The 21,408-nt window shown below is 47.1% G+C and overlaps 1 protein-coding gene across 1 annotated transcript in view; it reads right to left on the bottom strand.

Moving 5' to 3' along the window:
• The window catches only part of LOC123753095 (uncharacterized), a 142,466-nt gene that overhangs the window by 13,693 nt on the left and 107,365 nt on the right, over window positions 1–21,408 (bottom strand). Inside the window, exon 2 of the mRNA XM_069337341.1 lies at window positions 15,110–15,260. Coding sequence (XP_069193442.1) covers window positions 15,110–15,234 — 125 coding nt within the window. The 5' untranslated portion in view covers window positions 15,235–15,260. The remainder of the gene's footprint in view (window positions 1–15,109; window positions 15,261–21,408) is intronic.

Genomic DNA, 21,408 nt, shown 5'->3' with positions numbered 1-21,408 from the left:
TATTTTCCACGTGTAAATTATTATGTATCTCTCCCGCCTGCGCTCAAGAGAATACAGATTTAGGCTCTTTAGTCGGTCCCAGTAGTTTAGATGTTTTACTGAGAGGATTCTAGCAGTAAAGGATCTCTGCACGCTCTCCAGGTCAGCAATTTCTCCAGCTTTGACAGGGGCTGTCATTGTGCAGCAGTACTCCACTCTAGAGAGCACAAGCGTCTTGAAAAGTATCATCATTGGTATAGCATCTCTAGTGTGAAAGGTTCTTGTTATCCAACCTGTCATTTTTCTTGCAGTTGTGACGGCTACTTTATTGTGTTCTTTAAAGGTAAGGTCTTCCGACATGAGTACACCCAGACCCTTTACATTGCCTTTTCGTTCTATGTTATGATTTGCCTGAGTTTTGTACGTGGTTTCTGTTTTTATATTTTCAATTTTTTCCATAGCGCTATCACTATAACCTTTCCCCCCCCCCTCCCGACCACCGAGGCGTGACGTCACTGCGTGGTGAACAAGTGAGTCAAGGCCGGCGTCGCCCGGGCTGACATTCTTCCCGTTTTCTTTACCCGTTGGAGCGGTACGCGGCGCAGGCTCGAACCCTCGGAGCGTGTTTACTATTTGTATTTACTGTTTGTGGGTTCAGAATCGAGCTATTAGCTCTTGGGGCCCGCCTTTCTAACCAATATATTTTCCCCTATTATTTCTACTACATATATTTCTCTCTAACACGCGCGCACACACACACACACACACACTGTGTGTGTGTGGGGGGGGGGGGGGGTGGAAGTCGGTGGCCGAGCGGACAGCACGCTGTACACGTGATCCTGTGGTCCCGGGTTCGATCCCGGACGCCGGCGAGAAACAATGGGCAGAGTTTCTTTCACTCTATGCCCCTGTTACCTAGCAGTAAATAGGTACCTGGGAGTTAGTCAGCTGTCACGGGCTACTTCCTGCGATGTGTGTGTGTGTGGTGTGTGGAGAAAAAAATAGTAGTAACAAAAACAGTTGATCGACAGTGAGAGGCGGGACCAAAGAGCCAGAGCTCAACCCCCGCAAGCACAACTAGGTGAGTACAACTAGGTGAGTACACATCCACAGGAAGCAGCCCGTAGCAGTTAACTCCCAGTTCCTATTTACTTTAGGTGAACAGAAGCATAGGGGTAAAAAGAACACTGCCCATTTGTTTCTGCCTCGGCAGGGAATCAAACCCGGCCCATTAGGACTACTAGCTCCGAGCGCTGTCCACTCAACCGTGAGGCCCCTGTGTGTGTGTGTGTGAGTATGTACTCACCAAGTTGTGCTTGCGGGGGTTGAGCTTTGGCTCTTTGGTCCCGCCTCTCAACTGTCAATCAACTGGTGTACAGGTTCCTGAGCCTACTGGGCTCTATCATATCTACATTGTAAACTGTGTATGGAGTCAGCCTCCACCACATCACTGCCTAATGTGTTCCACCTGTTAACTACTCTGACACTGAAAAAGTTATTTCTAACGTCCCTGTGGCTCATTTGGGTACTCAGTTTCCACCTGTGTCCCCTTGTTCGTGTTCCACCCGTGTTAAACGGTTTATCTTTATCTACCCTGTCAATTTCTGATAATTTTGTAGGTAGTGATCATGTCTCCCCTTACTCTTCTGTATTCCAGTGTCGTGAGGTGCATTTCTCTCAGCCTTTCCTCGTAACTCATGCCTCTTAGTTCTGGGACTAGTCTAGTGGCATACCTCTGAACTTTTTCCAGCTTCGTCTTGTGCTTGACAAGGTACGGGCTCCATGCTGGGGCCGCATACTCCAGGATTGGTCTTACATATGTGGTGTACAAGATTCTGAATGATTCCTTACACAGGTTCCTGAACGCTGTTCTGATGTTAGCCAGCCTCGCATATGCCGCAGACGTTATTCTCTTTATGTGGGCTTCAGGAGACAGGTTTGGTGTGATATCAACTCCTAGATCTTTCTCTCTGTCTGTTTCATTAAGTATTTCATCTACTATTCGGTATCCTGTGTCTGGCCTCCTGTTTCCACCGACTAGTTTCATTACCTTACATTTACTCGGGTTGAACTTTAGTTGCCATTTGTTGGACCATTCCCTTACACACACACCCTTCCGCATCACAGACACACACACACACACACACACACACACACACACACACACACACACACACACACACACACACACACACACACGCGTGTTTGTGTGTGTGTGTGTGTTAAGTACTTCTGTTTCAGAAGTAGTTAGGAATGGACTGACAAAAAAAAAAAAAAAAAAAACAGAATGACACAGGTAGAAAGTGTTAAGGGTGAGTGTTAAGGGCGAGTGTTAAGGGTGTGTGTTAAGGGTGAGTGTTAAGGGCGAGTGTTAAGGGTGTGTGTTAAGGGTGAGTGTTAAGGGCGAGTGTTAAGGGTGTGTGTTAAGGGCGAGTGTTAAGGGCGAGTGTTAAGGGCGAGTGTTAAGGGTGTGTGTTAAGGGTGAGTGTTAAGGGTGAGTGTTAAGGGCGAGTGTTAAGGGTGTGTGTTAAGGGTGAGTGTTAAGGGCGAGTGTTAAGGGTGTGTGTTAAGGGTGAGTGTTAAGGGCGAGTGTTAAGGGTGTGTGTTAAGGGTGAGTGTTAAGGGTGAGTGTTAAGGGTGAGTGTTAAGGGTGTGTGTTAAGGGTGTGTGTTAAGGGTGAGTGTTAAGGGCGAGTGTTAAGGGTGTGTGTTAAGGGTGAGTGTTAAGGGCGAGTGTTAAGGGTGTGTGTTAAGGGTGAGTGTTAAGGGCGAGTGTTAAGGGTGTGTGTTAAGGGTGAGTGTTAAGGGCGAGTGTTAAGGGTGTGTGTTAAGGGTGAGTGTTAAGGGCGAGTGTTAAGGGTGTGTGTTAAGGGCGAGTGTTAAGGGCGAGTGTTAAGGGTGAGTGTTAAGGGCGAGTGTTAAGGGCGAGTGTTAAGGGTGAGTGTTAAGGGCGAGTGTTAAGGGCGAGTGTTAAGGGTGAGTGTTAAGGGCGAGTGTTAAGGGTGTGTGTTAAGGGTGAGTGTTAAGGGCGAGTGTTAAGGGCGAGTGTTAAGGCTGAGTGTTAAGGGCGAGTGTTAAGGGTGTGTGTTAAGGGTGAGTGTTAAGGGCGAGTGTTAAGGGTGAGTGTTAAGGGCGAGTGTTAAGGGTGTGTGTTAAGGGTGAGTGTTAAGGGCGAGTGTTAAGGGTGAGTGTTAAGGGCGAGTGTTAAGGGTGTGTGTTAAGGGTGAGTGTTAAGGGCGAGTGTTAAGGGTGTGTGTTAAGGGTGAGTGTTAAGGGTGTGTGTTAAGGGTGAGTGTTAAGGGCGAGTGTTAAGGGCGAGTGTTAAGGGTGTGTGTTAAGGGTGAGTGTTAAGGGCGAGTGTTAAGGGCGAGTGTTAAGGGTGAGTGTTAAGGGCGAGTGTTAAGGGTGTGTGTTAAGGGTGAGTGTTAAGGGCGAGTGTTAAGGGTGAGTGTTAAGGGCGAGTGTTAAGGGTGAGTGTTAAGGGCGAGTGTTAAGGGTGTGTGTTAAGGGTGAGTGTTAAGGGCGAGTGTTAAGGGTGAGTGTTAAGGGCGAGTGTTAAGGGTGTGTGTTAAGGGTGAGTGTTAAGGGCGAGTGTTAAGGGTGAGTGTTAAGGGCGAGTGTTAAGGGTGTGTGTTAAGGGTGAGTGTTAAGGGCGAGTGTTAAGGGTGTGTGTTAAGGGTGAGTGTTAAGGGCGAGTGTTAAGGGTGTGTGTTAAGGGTGAGTGTTAAGGGCGAGTGTTAAGGGTGTGTGTTAAGGGTGAGTGTTAAGGGCGAGTGTTAAGGGTGTGTGTTAAGGGTGAGTGTTAAGGGCGAGTGTTAAGGGTGTGTGTTAAGGGCGAGTGTTAAGGGCGAGTGTTAAGGGCGAGTGTTAAGGGTGTGTGTTAAGGGTGAGTGTTAAGGGCGAGTGTTAAGGGCGAGTGTTAAGGGTGTGTGTTAAGGGTGAGTGTTAAGGGCGAGTGTTAAGGGCGAGTGTTAAGGGTGAGTGTTAAGGGCGAGTGTTAAGGGTGTGTGTTAAGGGTGAGTGTTAAGGGCGAGTGTTAAGGGTGAGTGTTAAGGGCGAGTGTTAAGGGTGAGTGTTAAGGGCGAGTGTTAAGGGTGTGTGTTAAGGGTGAGTGTTAAGGGCGAGTGTTAAGGGTGAGTGTTAAGGGCGAGTGTTAAGGGTGTGTGTTAAGGGTGAGTGTTAAGGGCGAGTGTTAAGGGTGAGTGTTAAGGGCGAGTGTTAAGGGTGTGTGTTAAGGGTGAGTGTTAAGGGCGAGTGTTAAGGGTGTGTGTTAAGGGTGAGTGTTAAGGGCGAGTGTTAAGGGTGTGTGTTAAGGGTGAGTGTTAAGGGCGAGTGTTAAGGGTGTGTGTTAAGGGTGAGTGTTAAGGGCGAGTGTTAAGGGTGTGTGTTAAGGGTGAGTGTTAAGGGCGAGTGTTAAGGGTGTGTGTTAAGGGCGAGTGTTAAGGGCGAGTGTTAAGGGTGTGTGTTAAGGGTGAGTGTTAAGGGCGAGTGTTAAGGGTGTGTGTTAAGGGCGAGTGTTAAGGGCGAGTGTTAAGGGTGTGTGTTAAGGGTGAGTGTTAAGGGCGAGTGTTAAGGGTGTGTGTTAAGGGTGAGTGTTAAGGGCGAGTGTTAAGGGTCAGTGTTAAGGGCGAGTGTTAAGGGTGTGTGTTAAGGGCGAGTGTTAAGGGTGTGTGTTAAGGGTGAGTGTTAAGGGCGAGTGTTAAGGGTGTGTGTTAAGGGTGAGTGTTAAGGGCGAGTGTTAAGGGTCAGTGTTAAGGGCGAGTGTTAAGGGTGAGTGTTAAGGGCGAGTGTTAAGGGTGTGTGTTAAGGGTGAGTGTTAAGGGCGAGTGTTAAGGGTGTGTGTTAAGGGTGAGTGTTAAGGGCGAGTGTTAAGGGTGTGTGTTAAGGGTGAGTGTTAAGGGCGAGTGTTAAGGGTGTGTGTTAAGGGCGAGTGTTAAGGGCGAGTGTTAAGGGTGTGTGTTAAGGGTGAGTGTTAAGGGCGAGTGTTAAGGGTCAGTGTTAAGGGCGAGTGTTAAGGGTGTGTGTTAAGGGTGTGTGTTAAGGGTGAGTGTTAAGGGCGAGTGTTAAGGGTGTGTGTTAAGGGTGTGTGTTAAGGGTGAGTGTTAAGGGCGAGTGTTAAGGGTGTGTGTTAAGGGTGAGTGTTAAGGGCGAGTGTTAAGGGTGACACACGGAGCCCTCACCTCACCCTCAGTGTCACCTCACAGTTCTGTAACTAGACCACAGGATCCTGGTCAGTCTGTGGTACAAGACCTGAAACCCCCCTTGTTCACTCTACAGTTTCTGAACCTTTCTCTGTTGTTCTCTAGTTCTGCCCCGAGGCGGGGAACCTACGCTCAGCGTCACTTACTGGTGTTCACTCTCCCAATATGAAGAACACCAGGTGAGTTGTTCAAGCTGTGTGAACACGCCGTCACAGCGGCCCCGCGCACCACTCTCAAAGAAGGTGATTAAACACCTAACAGCCCCTAAAACAGTATCTATATCTAAGAGTTAATATTATCGTTGTATTAACACTGGCTATTTTCAACGAACTGATCGACTCCGTAACAAATGCGACGTATTAGGTGAGAGGACAGGTTGCTCACGTACACATGATCACAAGTTATGCCTCCAGGACCTTTGTCAGGTGTGTTATAATACACTCTGGTGCAACACTGGCGGCCTTAGTAAACTCTGGTGCAACACTGGCGGCCTTAGTACTCTCTGGTGCAACACTGGCGGCCTTAGTAAACTCTGGTGCAACACTGGCGGCCTAAGTAAACTCTGGTGCAACACTGGCGGCCTTAGTACTCTCTGGTGCAACACTGGCGGCCTTAGTAAACTCTGGTGCAACACTGGCGGCCTTAGTACTCTCTGGTGCAACACTGGCGGCCTTAGTACTCTCTGGTGCAACACTGGCGGCCTTAGTACTCTCTGGTGCAACACTGGCGGCCTTAGTAAACTCTGGTGCAACACTGGCGGCCTTAGTACTCTCTGGTGCAACACTGGCGGCCTTAGTACTCTCTGGTGCAACACTGGCGGCCTTAGTAAACTCTGGTGCAACACTGGCGGCCTTAGTACACTCTGGTGCAACACTGGTGGCCTTAGTACACTCTGGTGCAACACTGGCGGCCTTAGTACACTCTGGTGCAACACTGGCGGCCTTAGTACACTCTGGTGCAACACTGGCGGCCTTAGTACACTCTGGTGCAACACTGGCGGCCTTAGTACACTCTGGTGCAACACTGGCGGCCTTAGTACACTCTGGTGCAACACTGGTGGCCTTAGTACACTCTGGTGCAACACTGGCGGCCTTAGTACTCTCTGGTGCAACACTGGCGGCCTTAGTACTCTCTGGTGCAACACTGGCGGCCTTAGTAAACTCTGGTGCAACACTGGCGGCCTTAGTACTCTCTGGTGCAACACTGGCGGCCTTAGTTCACTCTGGTGCAACACTGGCGGCCTTAGTACTCTCTGGTGCAACACTGGTGGCCTTAGTACACTCTGGTGCAACACTGGCGGCCTTAGTACTCTCTGGTGCAACATTGGCGGCCTTAGTACTCTCTGGTGCAACACTGGCGGCCTTAGTACACTCTGGTGCAACACTGGCGGCCTTAGTACTCTCTGGTGCAACACTGGCGGCCTTAGTAAACTCTGGTGCAACACTGGCGGCCTAAGTAAACTCTGGTGCAACACTGGCGGCCTTAGTACTCTCTGGTGCAACACTGGCGGCCTTAGTAAACTCTGGTGCAACACTGGCGGCCTTAGTACTCTCTGGTGCAACACTGGCGGCCTTAGTACTCTCTGGTGCAACACTGGCGGCCTTAGTACTCTCTGGTGCAACACTGGCGGCCTTAGTAAACTCTGGTGCAACACTAGCGGCCTTAGTACTCTCTGGTGCAACACTGGCGGCCTTAGTACTCTCTGGTGCAACACTGGCGGCCTTAGTAAACTCTGGTGCAACACTGGCGGCCTTAGTACACTCTGGTGCAACACTGGCGGCCTTAGTACTCTCTGGTGCAACACTGGCGGCCTTAGTAAACTCTGGTGCAACACTGGCGGCCTTAGTACACTCTGGTGCAACACTGGTGGCCTTAGTACACTCTGGTGCAACACTGGCGGCCTTAGTACACTCTGGTGCAACACTGGCGGCCTTAGTACACTCTGGTGCAACACTGGCGGCCTTAGTACACTCTGGTGCAACACTGGCGGCCTTAGTACACTCTGGTGCAACACTGGCGGCCTTAGTACTCTCTGGTGCAACACTGGCGGCCTTAGTAAACTCTGGTGCAACACTGGCGGCCTTAGTACTCTCTGGTGCAACACTGGCGGCCTTAGTTCACTCTGGTGCAACACTGGCGGCCTTAGTACTCTCTGGTGCAACACTGGCGGCCTTAGTACACTCTGGTGCAACACTGGCGGCCTTAGTACTCTCTGGTGCAACACTGGCGGCCTTGGTACTCTCTGGTGCAACACTGGCGGCCTTAGTACACTCTGGTGCAACACTGGCGGCCTTAGTACTCTCTGGTGCAACACTGGCGGCCTTAGTACACTCTGGTGCAACACTGGCGGCCTTAGTTCACTCTGGTGCAACACTGGCGGCCTTAGTACTCTCTGGTGCAACACTGGCGGCCTTAGTACACTCTGGTGCAACACTGGCGGCCTTAGTACTCTCTGGTGCAACACTGGCGGCCTTAGTACACTCTGGTGCAACACTGTCGGCCTTAGTACACTCTGGTGCAACACTGGCGGCCTTAGTACTCTCTGGTGCAACACTGGCGGCCTTAGTACACTCTGGTGCAACACTGGCGGCCTTAGTACTCTCTGGTGCAACACTGGCGGCCTTAGTACTCTCTGGTGCAACACTGGCGGCCTTAATACTCTCTGGTGCAACACTGGCGGCCTTAGTACTCTCTGGTGCAACACTGGCGGCCTTAGTACTCTCTGGTGCAACACTGGCGGCCTTAGTACACTCTGGTGCAACACTGGCGGCCTTAGAAACACTTCGCCCTCCGCTCACAGCTCCCATGTATAACTATTTACTGCTTGGTAAACAGAGGCATCAGGTGTAATCCGTAAGGTTCACCTAGGAGCCTCAGCCAACAACTGAACTTTCTTTGGATGCCACCCACAACAGTTGCCTAACTCCCAGGTACGTATTTTAATGATAGGTGAACAGAGGTATCCAATGTTTGAAAACGTACCCAAACGTTTCTGTCCTGCCCTGTGACTGAAGCCAGGTTCCTCAACTGTGAGCCAAGAACGCAGACCACTATGCTACAGGACCCCTGTAATAACCCGGAAGAATCCAATCATAAGCTCCTTGATCACCAAACTAGGAACGACCATGAGAAAACCATGTAAGGTTTCCCTAATAACCTCTAAAAGCTGAACAATAAATAATTAAGCAAGTATCTATGAAATCCTGACCAAGCTGCCACCGCCCCTTTCCACGTGGTTAGCCAATGTTTACAAACAAGGTCCGGGCTAGCGCGCGAGCCTTCACGGTGTGGGAGGGACTCGTTGTTGCAAACACCTGATCATTTAACCCCTCCCTCCCTCCTCCCCCCCCACACCTCCAGAGGACGTCCCATCATAACATTATTGTTATGTTTACAACAAACAACGCCTGCGCTTGCGCGCGAATCCTTTATATCCTTGAGGACATAACATTATGTTTTTGTTATGTTATGTTTACAAACAACACTTGGTGCAGAGCGCGAGCCTTCACCCTCCCGGGGGGAGGGGGTGGCAGGGGGGGGGGGGGCCTCCCTCACAGCTGATCGCTCGTCCCTCGAGCACGTATAATGATATTATCGTTTGTTAAAAGTCGTTGGAGTCTGCAAGGTGGGTACTGGCGCATGGCCAAGGTTTGACGCTGCAGGCCCTTCAACCTGTTTGTCGAGCAAACAATCCACAAACTCTCATTGTTGTGAGTGAATAACCCAAGGCAAGGGCAGTGTTGATATGCACTTACATAAGAGTATGTACCTATATGTGACTACCAGGGAGTCAGGTATAGCTCTTTTATGGTCGGCTTACTAAGGTTGTTAACTAGGGTTGTTAAAACCTATCAACAACTAGAGCTTATTAAAGATTTATTAACCTCTGAAGGATTGTTAAGACCTATCAACCTCTGGAGGGTTATTAAGGCCTGTCAACCTTTGAAGGGTTATTAAGGCCTATCAACCTCTGGAGGGTTATTAAGACCTATCAACCTCTGGAGGGTTATTAAGGCCTGTCAACCTCTGGAGGGTTATTAAGGCCTATTAACCTCTGGTGGGTTATTAAGACCTATCAACCTCTGGAGGGTTATTAAGGCCTGTCAACCTCTGGAGGGTTATTAAGGCCTGTCAACCTCTGGAGGGTTATTAAGGCCTATCAACCTCTGGAGGGTTATTAAGACCTATCAACCTCTGGAGGGTTATTAAGGCCTATCAACCTCTAGAGGGTTATTAAGGCCTATCAACCTCTGAAGGGTTATTAAGGCCTGTCAACCTCTGGAGGGTTATTAAGGCCTGTCAACCTCTGGAGGGTTATTAAGGCCTATCAACCTCTAGAGGGTTATTAAGGCCTATCAACCTCTAGAGGGTTATTAAGGCCTATCAACCTCTAGAGGGTTATTAAGGCCTATCAACCTCTAGAGGGTTATTAAGGCCTATCAACCTCTAGAGGGTTATTAAGGCCTATCAACCTCTAGAGGGTTATTAAGGCCTATCAACCTCTAGAGGGTTATTAAGGCCTATAAAAATCTGGGGGTTAAGGTCTGTCAATCTCTAGGGGGTTATTAAGGCCTATCAACGTCAGGAAGGTTAATAAGGCTTAAAGTCCTGAACATAGTCGAGGACTAAAGGCCTGTATATACACCAAGTACAGTGTATATACACCAAGATGCTGGGTACACCTCTGTGTATATTTTTGAAGTGTGCGAGAATATGTTTGACACACACACACAGGCACGCGCGCGCACACACACACGCGGCTGAGTGGACAGTGCTCTGGGGTCGTAGTCCGAATGGCCCGGGCTCCATCCCGGGCCATTCGGAATGACCAAGTGACCGGGTTAAGAAAAAGGGGGAGGCCAGTATACAGAAAATGATAAAGAAATGTGTGAGGAGCACAATGCCAGCTGCCATGGAGTGTTCACTACTGAGCCTGAACAACTCCCCGAGCTATAATGAGGAAGCAGCCTCTGATGAGACACTACTAAATATTGAGGTAACAGCAGAGGAAGAACACAGCTAGCATCACTGGATGTAGCTACAGCTACTGGGACTGACAGAGTATCACCATGGGTGTTAACAGAAGCAGCACAGGACCTCAGCATACCTCTGGCAATACTAAATATTGAGGTAACAGCAGAGGAAGAACACAGCAAGCATCACTGGATGTAGCTAAAGCTACTGGGACTGACAGAGTATCACCATGGGTGTTAACAGAAGCAGCACAGGCCCTCAGCATACCTCTGGCAATAATCTATAATGAGTCACTTACACAGGGGGTATTGCCCAACTGCTGGAAGAAGGCAAATGTGGTGCATGTAATTACAAAGCATGTAATAGCCTATTGTTATCCATTCATCGACTTGTTCATCTCATTCTCGTCCTGTACCACCTCACCCCAAGAGAATGTAAGCTCTTGCTAAAGCATTGTAAATTTGTCTTTGAAGATGTAAGGAGTGCCTTGTGAAACGCCTCCCTACGCGTCTCACTATATATTATATATTATATATAATATAATATTATTACAGCGTCAAACCACGGAGGAAGAACTGAAACAGGAATTTCCTTAATACTTTCGTACTTAAGGAAAATTTTCTTTTCCGAGGCTATGGGTCCCCACATTTCCACCAGATGTGGCACCCTCACAACTTTATTTATATTATATATATAAGTTGTGAGGGTACCACATCTGGTGGAAATGTGGGGACCCATAGCCTCGGAGAAGAAAATAAGAAGTACTCAGAGAAGACCTTGTGGATTCTCACTGAACACTTTAATATTTTCTTCTCCTACCACCCCCATTCTTTTGTATATACACATACATGTTCGTTTATTTAAAATTTGCTACAAAAAAGGAGTTACATATGGATTACAAAGATGATTATCATAAGTTGTCGAGTTCCTCCAGCTCCTCAGATGGCGGGCAGGAACCCTGAATGCATTGAGCATTTCCCCCTCTGTATCGCCACACTGAGGCGCTGGAAAAGGAAGCTGGCAGCTCTAGGGTCTCTTTTTGTTTCAATTAGCCTAGAACCCAGTTCCTTCAAAAAAAAACTGGTGGCACTCTTACCCCCAGGCGCCGAGTGTCTCAGAAGCAATGGGGACAAAACTGTAGTGGTGATCCAGCTCTCTGTACTTACGGGATTTGGCTGATTCCCTGTGAGTGGCAGTGCTACCCGATTGTGCAACACTGAAGTCAATGTAGGTATTAGCCAGGGTTGATATGCATGTGAAGTCCAACACCAACTGCTTGCCATTCTTCCAGGGGTCCACTGTGATACCTTCTGGGCGACCAATAAGAGTATCAGAGTTACGGGGCGTTAGGTAACGGGGGTTCTCTCTCGGCTGGGCATCCAGCTGTGGTGAGGCTCCTCTTGATGTCGTTAACTTCACTATGCCTTGAGTGCCATCCCCTGTGCTTTGGCAGAGTAGGCCATGGTGGCCGTACCTGTCAGCCACCACCTTGCCGCAAATATACCTATGTATATGGTGTGGATTGGGGCAGCAAGGCGGAGGGCCACAGCAATTCGGAGGGCGTGTGGTGCGAGACGCGTGCCAGTTGCCGACATTGGGGTTGCTAACTGGAAATTCCCTGCATGTGGGGCTGTGAGGCGAGCAATGTCGTGTTGTGTTGTTGCAGCACCCAGGCACTCTGCAGCAACTTGGTCTACAATGGGGCCATCTCAGCTGGATTGCTTGTGGGCTTTTGAGGATGGTGGTTGAGGTGATGGGCCTGCACGAGAGGCCCACTCTGTGGCACAGCGTGTAAAATTGGGATCGCACGCCTGCCAGCTGATATAAGTAGGCAGGTAGAATTTCCTTCACAAGGTCGTCGGATGCCGAGGACTGGAAGGCTGGTACAGCAATTTGCGATGCTGTTCTAACTCCGAGGCCCCCAAGTCTTACTGGAAGAGAGGCTTGTTTCCACTGTACGTCATCAAGAGAGAGGTTGAAGGCTTTTTCTAGCAATGATTTCAGTAACCGGTCATACTCGCCTAGTTTTTAGCTACTGTAGGATGGTGAACACCTCAGAAAGTAGGTTAACCTGGGGAGGGACAGACATCTGGTGATGAGGTAGAGTGCATCATGAGCATCAATATCCTCAATCCTCCCATCCATCCTCTTAAGGTCGGCGATTTTTTTATCAAGGACCTCATCGATGGCTTTCAACCCCAGGGGAGCTCCAAGGAGTGTGCTGTCTTCAGGTTTAGTTTAGTGGATATTTAGCAGAAGACCCTCTATTCTCTCTATGATGCTCTGGTTGGAACATATTATTTCGCACTTAGAAGGGATCAGGGCGAGGCTTAAAACTGCACCTTGCTCCTGGATTTTTCTGATGTCCTCTTGGGAACCAGCTAGGGTACCATCATCCAAGAACCAGATGTTAAGCTCGCTGGACAGGACCTCTGTGATGTGTTTGATGACTAAGCAGAAAAGGAGAGGAGGAAGGGGGTCACCCTGTTGGACGCCTTCTCGCGAGTCAATTTCATATTCGCCAAAAAAGCAGCTTTAGATCATACTGTAGCATGAATGCACAAAAGGGTAGAGGGAAGGGAAATGACTATGAACCGCACGGAGTACAGCATCCCTCCACACCAAATTGAAGGCATTTTTGAAATCTAGCTTGATAAGGGCCTTTTCGTCTGTGATGTTGGCAACGAAAGCTCGAGTTGTGTGAGCTGCCGCCTCGCACCCTTGTGGAATGCCGAACCCGAGCTGTTTTGGCTTCAGCATGTTGGCCGCTGCATCACTAACTGTTCTTGCAGCTGCTTTGTGACGAGACGCCGGAGGGAATTGCCCACAGCTATTGGTCTGATCCCTCTATCCTTAGAGCACTCAGAGAGATGCTCCAAAAAAGATAGGTCTTATGTTCACTGGGGGACAGGGACACACACTCGAACACTATATCTTGGATTGTAGTAAAATTGAGCCATTTAGAGATAAATCTAAGCTCACTCTGTATGATATGGCAACCTATCTTATTACCATGGATAAATTACCTGAAATCCTTGCACTGTACCCACATTTTGCTTCCAGTAGATGAACCACATATGAGATTCAGAAACAAGTAGTGTATTGTGAGGACTAATAATAAACAGAAGCTCCCCTATGACTCTGTAATATCCCCATTGATCAAACTATTATGTATTAGCGATAAGACCTACCATTAATGTATGATGACTTACTGTAAATATATAGCTCTTGTAATAGCACTTTCTCTGTAACTATCTGACATTGTATCTATAAGGTGTGAAGGATAGATAAAATTGTTTATGTAATAATCTAAGATGAGGTCTGATAAAGACCTTTTGTGCCTTCTGTAATGCTTTTTGCGCTACCGCTCACAGGATGGGTATGGGGTGCACAATAAACTAGCCGCCTCCGGCGGCAACAATCAAAATGGTATGTTGCCAGCTAAACATGTGTTGGTGAACCTGGTTAGTTCCACCAGGAGGCCCTGTGCAATGTTCCCCAGTGCAGGGTTGAGCATTTGTCTGATGTGTTTGGGTTTAGTCCTGTGAACCCACCTGCTGATCCTGTTGGGAAGGGCAAGGCTGTTCTATGGACCACAGATTCGGCCACCCAGAGAGGTTCTGCTCCAGTAGCCCCCACTTGAAGAATGTCGTCCTCACTTGGAGCCCTGGGTGGGTGTTTCTCCCTTAGGGCTTGAGCTGTTGCGGCATCTCTGTCAGTCCTCACTGGTGATGACTTATTGCGCCTATAGTTTTTCCTTCTATTTTCTTGGTGACTGATGTTCTGGTTTTCAATGTCTGGGCTACGACACTGTTGCTCTTCCTGCCGTGGGTGTTTCTCGCGCGAGTGGGAAGGCGCACCTGGTTGTCCTCTCTGAGAAAATCATTTATAGCTTTGATGACTGAGGCAGCTAAGGTTTTGTCTCTCCTTACAGGGGTGGCTAGACATATGTTGCCAAACATTAGGAGGTTGTGCCATGCTTGGGTCGTTCCAGGAGAGTCGTTGACCTTTCTCAGGAGGGCGGATAATTTGGCTGCTGCATGGGGGCGGGCTGCTTTAGGGATGTGTGGCAAGGTTCTGGCCGATGTTGCTTTGATAGCTTCTAATAAATTATCTGTGGAAATGAAGCTCTGGCAGGTGTTTTACCTGACGGACGGTGCGTGGGGTGTTGACTGGTGTTCTCCCTGGGAGCGCACGGAGCACCCATACACCTGGCTCCGTTGTGGTAATGAATGAATACATGACCGTCACTCGACCGGATATAGAGTACCCTGTCACACACCTGACATCTGCCTTGTCTAGCCCTGCATGATGGCTCATCTTGGCTTGGAGAAGCCTGGCTGTCTGTTGTGAGCTGTGACATGGGCGGGCGCTGAGCGGGAGGGTTGACGACGGGTGGAGGCTGGAGGGAGGGTCAGCTGGCCATGGCACTTACCACTCAGATGAGTGGTAATACATATACCCCCTATACACAATGGGTGGGTATACACCCACTATATATATATATATATATATATATATATATATATATATATATATATATATATATATATATAAATATATATATATATATATATATATATATATATATATATATAAATATATATATATATAAATATATATATATATATATATATATATATATATATATATATATATATATATATATATTAATGATTAATTGAATATTCTGTATCGATTATTTTCTTGTTTAGGGCTTGTATCCCTGTGACTAGTGCTCTTGTACTGGACGACATCCTAACAGTTTATCCTAACGTTGCTTGTTTTTATTCAAGAATGAAGAACAATTTGTGTATGACTGTGCGTCTCACGCCAGAGTAGACACGACCACAACCTCACTATAACAACACATAATTATAAGTTAATTTAGTCACTAAAGATGTTAATTGTACATAATACACAAGGAGTGTAAAGGCTAGAGGCACACACACAGACCTGGAGACGGCGTAGATGTGGTGAGCGTTGGCCTTGACCCGTAGGGTAGCGAGGGGGTCATCGGTGACCACCTCCTTCACGGGGGGCGTGGGGGTCGGGCCCCGGGTCACCAACCACTTGAGCATGGCCCTTGAGCGCCGCCTCTCACAACCTGCAGGAGACAAGCGTCAATCACGTCCTGTACCACCTCACCCCTAAGAGAATTTAAGCTCTTGCTAAAGCATTGTAAATCTGTCTTTGAAAATGTAAGGAGTGCCTTGTGAAACGCTTCTAGGCATCAGAACATAAATATTATGTGAAAATGAACTTTGGAGAGTTAATTTTTCAACTACCCTCGACAGTGAAGAAAAACATAAAAAATATTGAGATGATTCGTGTTAGAATCATTAATCTTACACTTTCGGTCATATTCAACAACATATCTTTACAAGAAAGACTGCTACCAAAATATACTATTATATATATATATATATATATATATATATATATATATATATATATATATATATATATATATATATATATATATATATATATATAACATAAAACTCCTCACCCCTGAAGGATTCGACCCCCGACAGCCAGGAGCTCCACGCACCTTAGCGTGTCCAGTACTGTCAGCCATAGGCCACAACGACTGTTAAAAGAATCGGAGGTCATCAGACCCTTAGCCCAACTGCCAACAGTCTCCGTGGTGTAGTGGTAAGACACTCGCCTGGCGTTCCGCGAGCGCTATGTCATGGGTTCGTATCCTGGCCGGGGAGGATTTACTGGGCGCAAATCCTTAACTGTAGCCTCTGTTTAACGCAACAGTAAAATGTGTACTTGGATGAAAAAACGATTCTTCGCGGCAGGGGATCGTATTCCAGGGACCATAGGATTAAGGACTTGCCCGAAACGCTACGCGTACTAGTGGCTCTACAAGAATGTAACAACTCTTGTATATATCTAAAAAAAAAAAAAAAAAAAAAAAAAAAAACAGCACTCGGTGACCTTTTGGGCCACAGATATTTCATCGGATCACCTCACATGCAGGAGCCTGGTGGTCCGGTGTGTGTGTGAAGACCCTGGAGTGGTCCCCAAGCCAACATGCAACAGATAACTCCTCACCCCAGAATTTTCTTAGTTTGAGAACTTTCTCAGGTCTTTCTAAGGTCTTTCTCCGGTCTTTCTCCGGTCTTTCTAAGGTCTTCCTCAGGTCTCAGGTCGTAGAGGAGGTATATTTTACTCTCTCAGGTTTTAGACCATACTCGTCATTAATGATCCATTTTGGCGGGAATATTGATGGGGGCGCCGGGGCGGCCAGCCCGAGACCTCAGTAATGGCGGGCCGACGCGCCGCCTCCGCCGCCCTGATAGCCTTACGCGGCCTCACCCACTTATCTGCGCCTTACCAACCCGTTTATATCTAAAATCCGTCGCCTGGGACATCATAATTCGCCATTTTGTCCCATATATTACTAGGCCCTGCCACGTATAATAAATGTCTGGCATCAAAGTACCGAGGACGCAGCCCCGAACAAGTGAGCATCTCGGTTAATATATAAATATGGGGGTTCGATTCTACGTCGAGGAACCTAACCTCTATTTTTTAAAGTGTTCTCTGACCTGCTTGGAAATAAATTACGACCTGATCAGGAGGATCTGATAGTCCCTAAGACGCGACTTAAAAGGGTCGAATTGCTCATTTGTCATCTCGTGAGCTTGATCCTCCATACAAGGGATCGAGTAGGCTAACCTGAGGATCTATAGATCATATAACATCCACCAACGTGTTTTCAAGACCCTTATAGTTTGCGACTGATACAAGAACATAAACAATGGAACTGGGGGAGAGAGCGGGACATGGGGGGGGGGGGGGTCCTTTGACCATGTCGAGGCCTGGTTGTCTGGGAACACCCACCGTGTAGGTTCGAATCCTCCCACGGATTTTATTATTGATGCACCACATTAGTGTGATTAATCTGTGTAATAATAATAACAATAATTAATCCGTTGGTGAAGTGCTTGTTCTTATTAATAAGTTCAGGTATAATACTCATGTGCTGCTACTGTCTTCTGTGTGAAGGATAACACAGTGTAGATCAAAGACTATAGCTCTTATATCATCTAATATGATGATCTTAGATCTAATATGATGATCTTAAATTATGTAATATGATGATCTTAAATTATGTAATATGATGATCTTAGATCATCTAATATGATGATCTTAGATCATGTAATATGATGATCTTAGATCATGTAATATGATGATCTTAGATCATGTAATATGATGATCTTAGATCATGTAATATGATGATCTTAGATCATGTAATATGATGATCTTAGATCATGTAATATGAAGCTGTAACATCTCACAGGATGTTAGTCATACAGGGAGTGAGGAGAGAACACGGCCAGCCAGGCTGACCTATCAGTCTCCACCACCAACCTCTGGGTAGACGCACACCAATATCTTTCAAGATTCAGAAGTGTATGAGGTAGTTACACAGCTCTAAGTGATATAGAGGCTTCGTGTTGACGGTGACGTAGGTAAAGATGCCGGTCATAGAGAACTGGTCACTTGCTTCGGTATACAATGGGGGACTGTTGTATTCTGGTGAAGTGTATGTTGTGTGGTGCTCTCTCTCTCTCTCTCTGTCTGTCTGTCTGTCTGTCTGTCTGTCTGTCTGTCTCTGTCTCTCTCTCTCTCTCTCTCTCTCTATGTCTGTCTGTCTGTCTGTCTGTCTGTCTGTCTGTCTGTCTCTCTCTCTCTCTCTCTCTCTCTCTCTCTCTCTCTCTCTGTCTCTCTCTCTCTCTCTCTCTCTCTCTCTCTCTCTCTCTCTCTCTCTCTCTCTCTGTCTCTCTCTCTCTGTCTCTCTGTCTCTCTCTCTGTCTCTCTCTCTGTCTCTCTCTCTCTCTCTCTGTCTCTGTCTCTCTCTCTCTCTCTCTCTCTCTCTCTCTCTCTCTGTCTCTCTGTCTCTCTCTCTCTCTCTCTCTCTCTCTCTCTCTGTCTCTCTCTCTGTCTCTCTGTCTCTCTCTCTCTCTCTCTCTCTCTCTCTCTCTCTCTCTCTCTCTCTCTCTCTCTCTCTCTCGTGTGATAGTACACTAAATGAGGTCAATGGGAATAACTGGTACAGTAGGACGCTGGATACTCAGTTTCCTGTCGAACAGAACACGGAGAGTAACAGTCAACCATATAAAATAGAGTCCAAGCGCAGTTAAAAGCTCTGTACCTCAGGGTACAGTCCTTGCACCGCTGCTGTTCCTTATTCTCATATCAGATATAGACAAAAATACAAGTCACAGCTTCGTATCATCCTTTGCAGATGACACAAAAATCAGCATGAAAATTACCTCTGCTGAAGACATTGAAAAACTACAAACAGATATCAATAAAGTTTTCGACTGGGCAGCAGAAAATAACATAATGTTTAACAGTGATAAATTCCAGGTACTCTGGTACGGTAAAAATGAGAACCTTAAACATAATACAGGGTACAAAACACAATCGAATCTGCCCATAGTAGGAAAACAGCATGTCAAGGATTTGGGAATAATGATGTCCGACGACCTAACGTTTAGGGAGCATAACCAAGCAAATATTGCGTCAGCCAGAAAAATGATAGGATGGATTACGAGAACTTTCAAATCCAGGGATCTCATCACAATGGTTGTACTCTTCAAGTCACTAGCGTTGTCCCGTCTTGAGTACTGCTCAGTACTCACTTCCCCTTTCAGAGCAGGAGAGATTGCTGAAATAGTGAAATAGAGGGAATACAGAGAACATATACGGCATACATAGACGAGATAAAGCACCTAAATTATTGGGATCGACTCAAAGCTCTAAAAATGTACTCACTAGAAAGGAGACGAGAGAGATACCACATAATATACACGTAGAAAATACTGGAGGGACAGGTCCCAAATCTACACAGTAAAATAACAACGTACTGGAGTGAACGATATGGAAGAAAATGCAGAATAGAACCAGTGAAGAGCAGAGGTGCCATAGGCACAATCAGAGAACACTGTATAAACATCAGAGGTCCGCGGTTGTTCAACACCCTCCCAGCGAGCATAAGAAATATTGCCGGAACAACCGTGGACATCTTCAAGAGGAAATTAGATAGTTTCCTCCAAGGAGTGCCGGACCAACCGGGCTGTGGTGGGTATGTGGGCCTGCGGGCCGCTCCAAGCAACAGCCTGGTGGACCAAACTCTCACAAGTCAAGCCTGGCCTCGGGCCGGGCTTGGGGAGTAGAACAACTCCCAGAACCCCATCAACCAGGTATCAACCAGGTATCTCTCTCTCTCTCTCTCTCTCTCTCTCTCTCTCTCTCTCTCTCTCTCAGTATTAGTCACAAACATCACCAGACCTCACCATTGTCACACACACACACACACGAGATGGGGGGGGGGGGGGGGAGAGATGGCTGAAGTACAAGTATGTGTGTGAGTGGCACTCCAGTAAAACACGCGACAGCACCTCATAGCCTCATACAACACCTCATAGCCTCATACAACACCTCATATAGCCTCATACAACACCTCATAGCCTCATACAACACCTCATAACCTCATACAACACCTCATAGCCTCATACAACACCTCATAACCTCATACAACACCTCATAGCCTCATACAACACCTCATAACCTCATACAACACCTCATAACCTCATACAACACCTCATAACCTCATACAACACCTCATACAACACCTCATAACCTCATAACCTCATACAACACCTCATACAACACCTCATAGCCTCATACAACACCTCATACAACACCTCATAGCCTCATACAACACCTCATACAACACCTCATAACCTCATACAACACCTCATACAACACCTCATAACCTCATACAACACCTCATACAACACCTCATAACCTCATACAACACCTCATAACCTCATACAACACCTCATAACCTCATACAACACCTCATAACCTCATACAACACGTCATACAACACCTCATAACCTCATAACCTCATACAACACCTCATACAACACCTCATAGCCTCATACAACACCTCATAACCTCATACAACACCTCATAACCTCATACAACACCTCATAACCTCATACAACACCTCATAACCTCATACAACACCTCATAACCTCATACAACACCTCATAACCTCATACAACACCTCATACAACACCTCATAACCTCATACAACACCTCATAACCTCATACAACACCTCATAACCTCATACAACACCTCATAGCCTCATACAACACCTCATACAACACCTCATAACCTCATACAACACCTCATAACCTCATACAACACCTCATAACCTCATACAACACCTCATACAACACCTCATAACCTCATACAACACCTCATAACCTCATACAACACCTCATAACCTCATACAACACCTCATAACCTCATACAACACCTCATAGCCTCATACAACACCTCATACAACACCTCATAACCTCATACAACACCTCATAGCCTCATACAACACCTCATACAACACCTCATACAACACCTCATAACCTCATACAACACCTCATAGCCTCATACAACACCTCATAGCCTCATACAACACCTCATAGCCTCATACAACACCTCATATAGCCTCATACAACACCTCATAGCCTCATACAACACCTCATAACCTCATACAACACCTCATAACCTCATACAACACCTCATAACCTCATACAACACCTCATACAACACCTCATAGCCTCATACAACACCTCATAACCTCATACAACACCTCATAGCCTTATACAACACCTCATAGCCTCATATAACCGGGCACTAAGTGAGTTGCAGTTCTAAATATGTCAAACATTCACGCTATAAAAACTGGTTCTGGTGTCCCTTCTCCCTCACTGTGTACACCTCATCAACGGCTGTGTACACCCCATCAACGGCTGTGTACACCCCATCAACGGCTGTGTACACCCCATCAACGACTGTGTACACCTCATCAACGGCTGTGTACACCTCATCAACGGCTGTGTACACCCCATCAACGGCTGTGTACACCTCATCAACGGCTGTGTACACCTCATCAACGGCTGTGTACACCTCATCAACGGCTGTGTACACCTCATCAACGGTTGTGTACACCTCATCAACGGTTGTGTACACCCCATCAACGGCTGTGTACACCACATCAACGGCTGTGTACACCTCATCAACGGTTGTGTACACCCCATCAACGGTTGTGTACACCTCATCAACGGTTGTGTACACCCCATCAACGGTTGTGTACACCCCATCAACGGTTGTGTACACCTCGTTTGACACCTCGTCAAACGTTTGTGTACACCCATCAACG

This window comes from Procambarus clarkii, chromosome 37, assembly GCF_040958095.1.
Source record: "Procambarus clarkii isolate CNS0578487 chromosome 37, FALCON_Pclarkii_2.0, whole genome shotgun sequence".
Lineage (NCBI taxonomy): Eukaryota > Metazoa > Arthropoda > Malacostraca > Decapoda > Cambaridae > Procambarus > Procambarus clarkii.
Note: the sequence above shows the minus strand (reverse complement) of the source record. Positions and strands in the feature narration are given on the sequence as shown.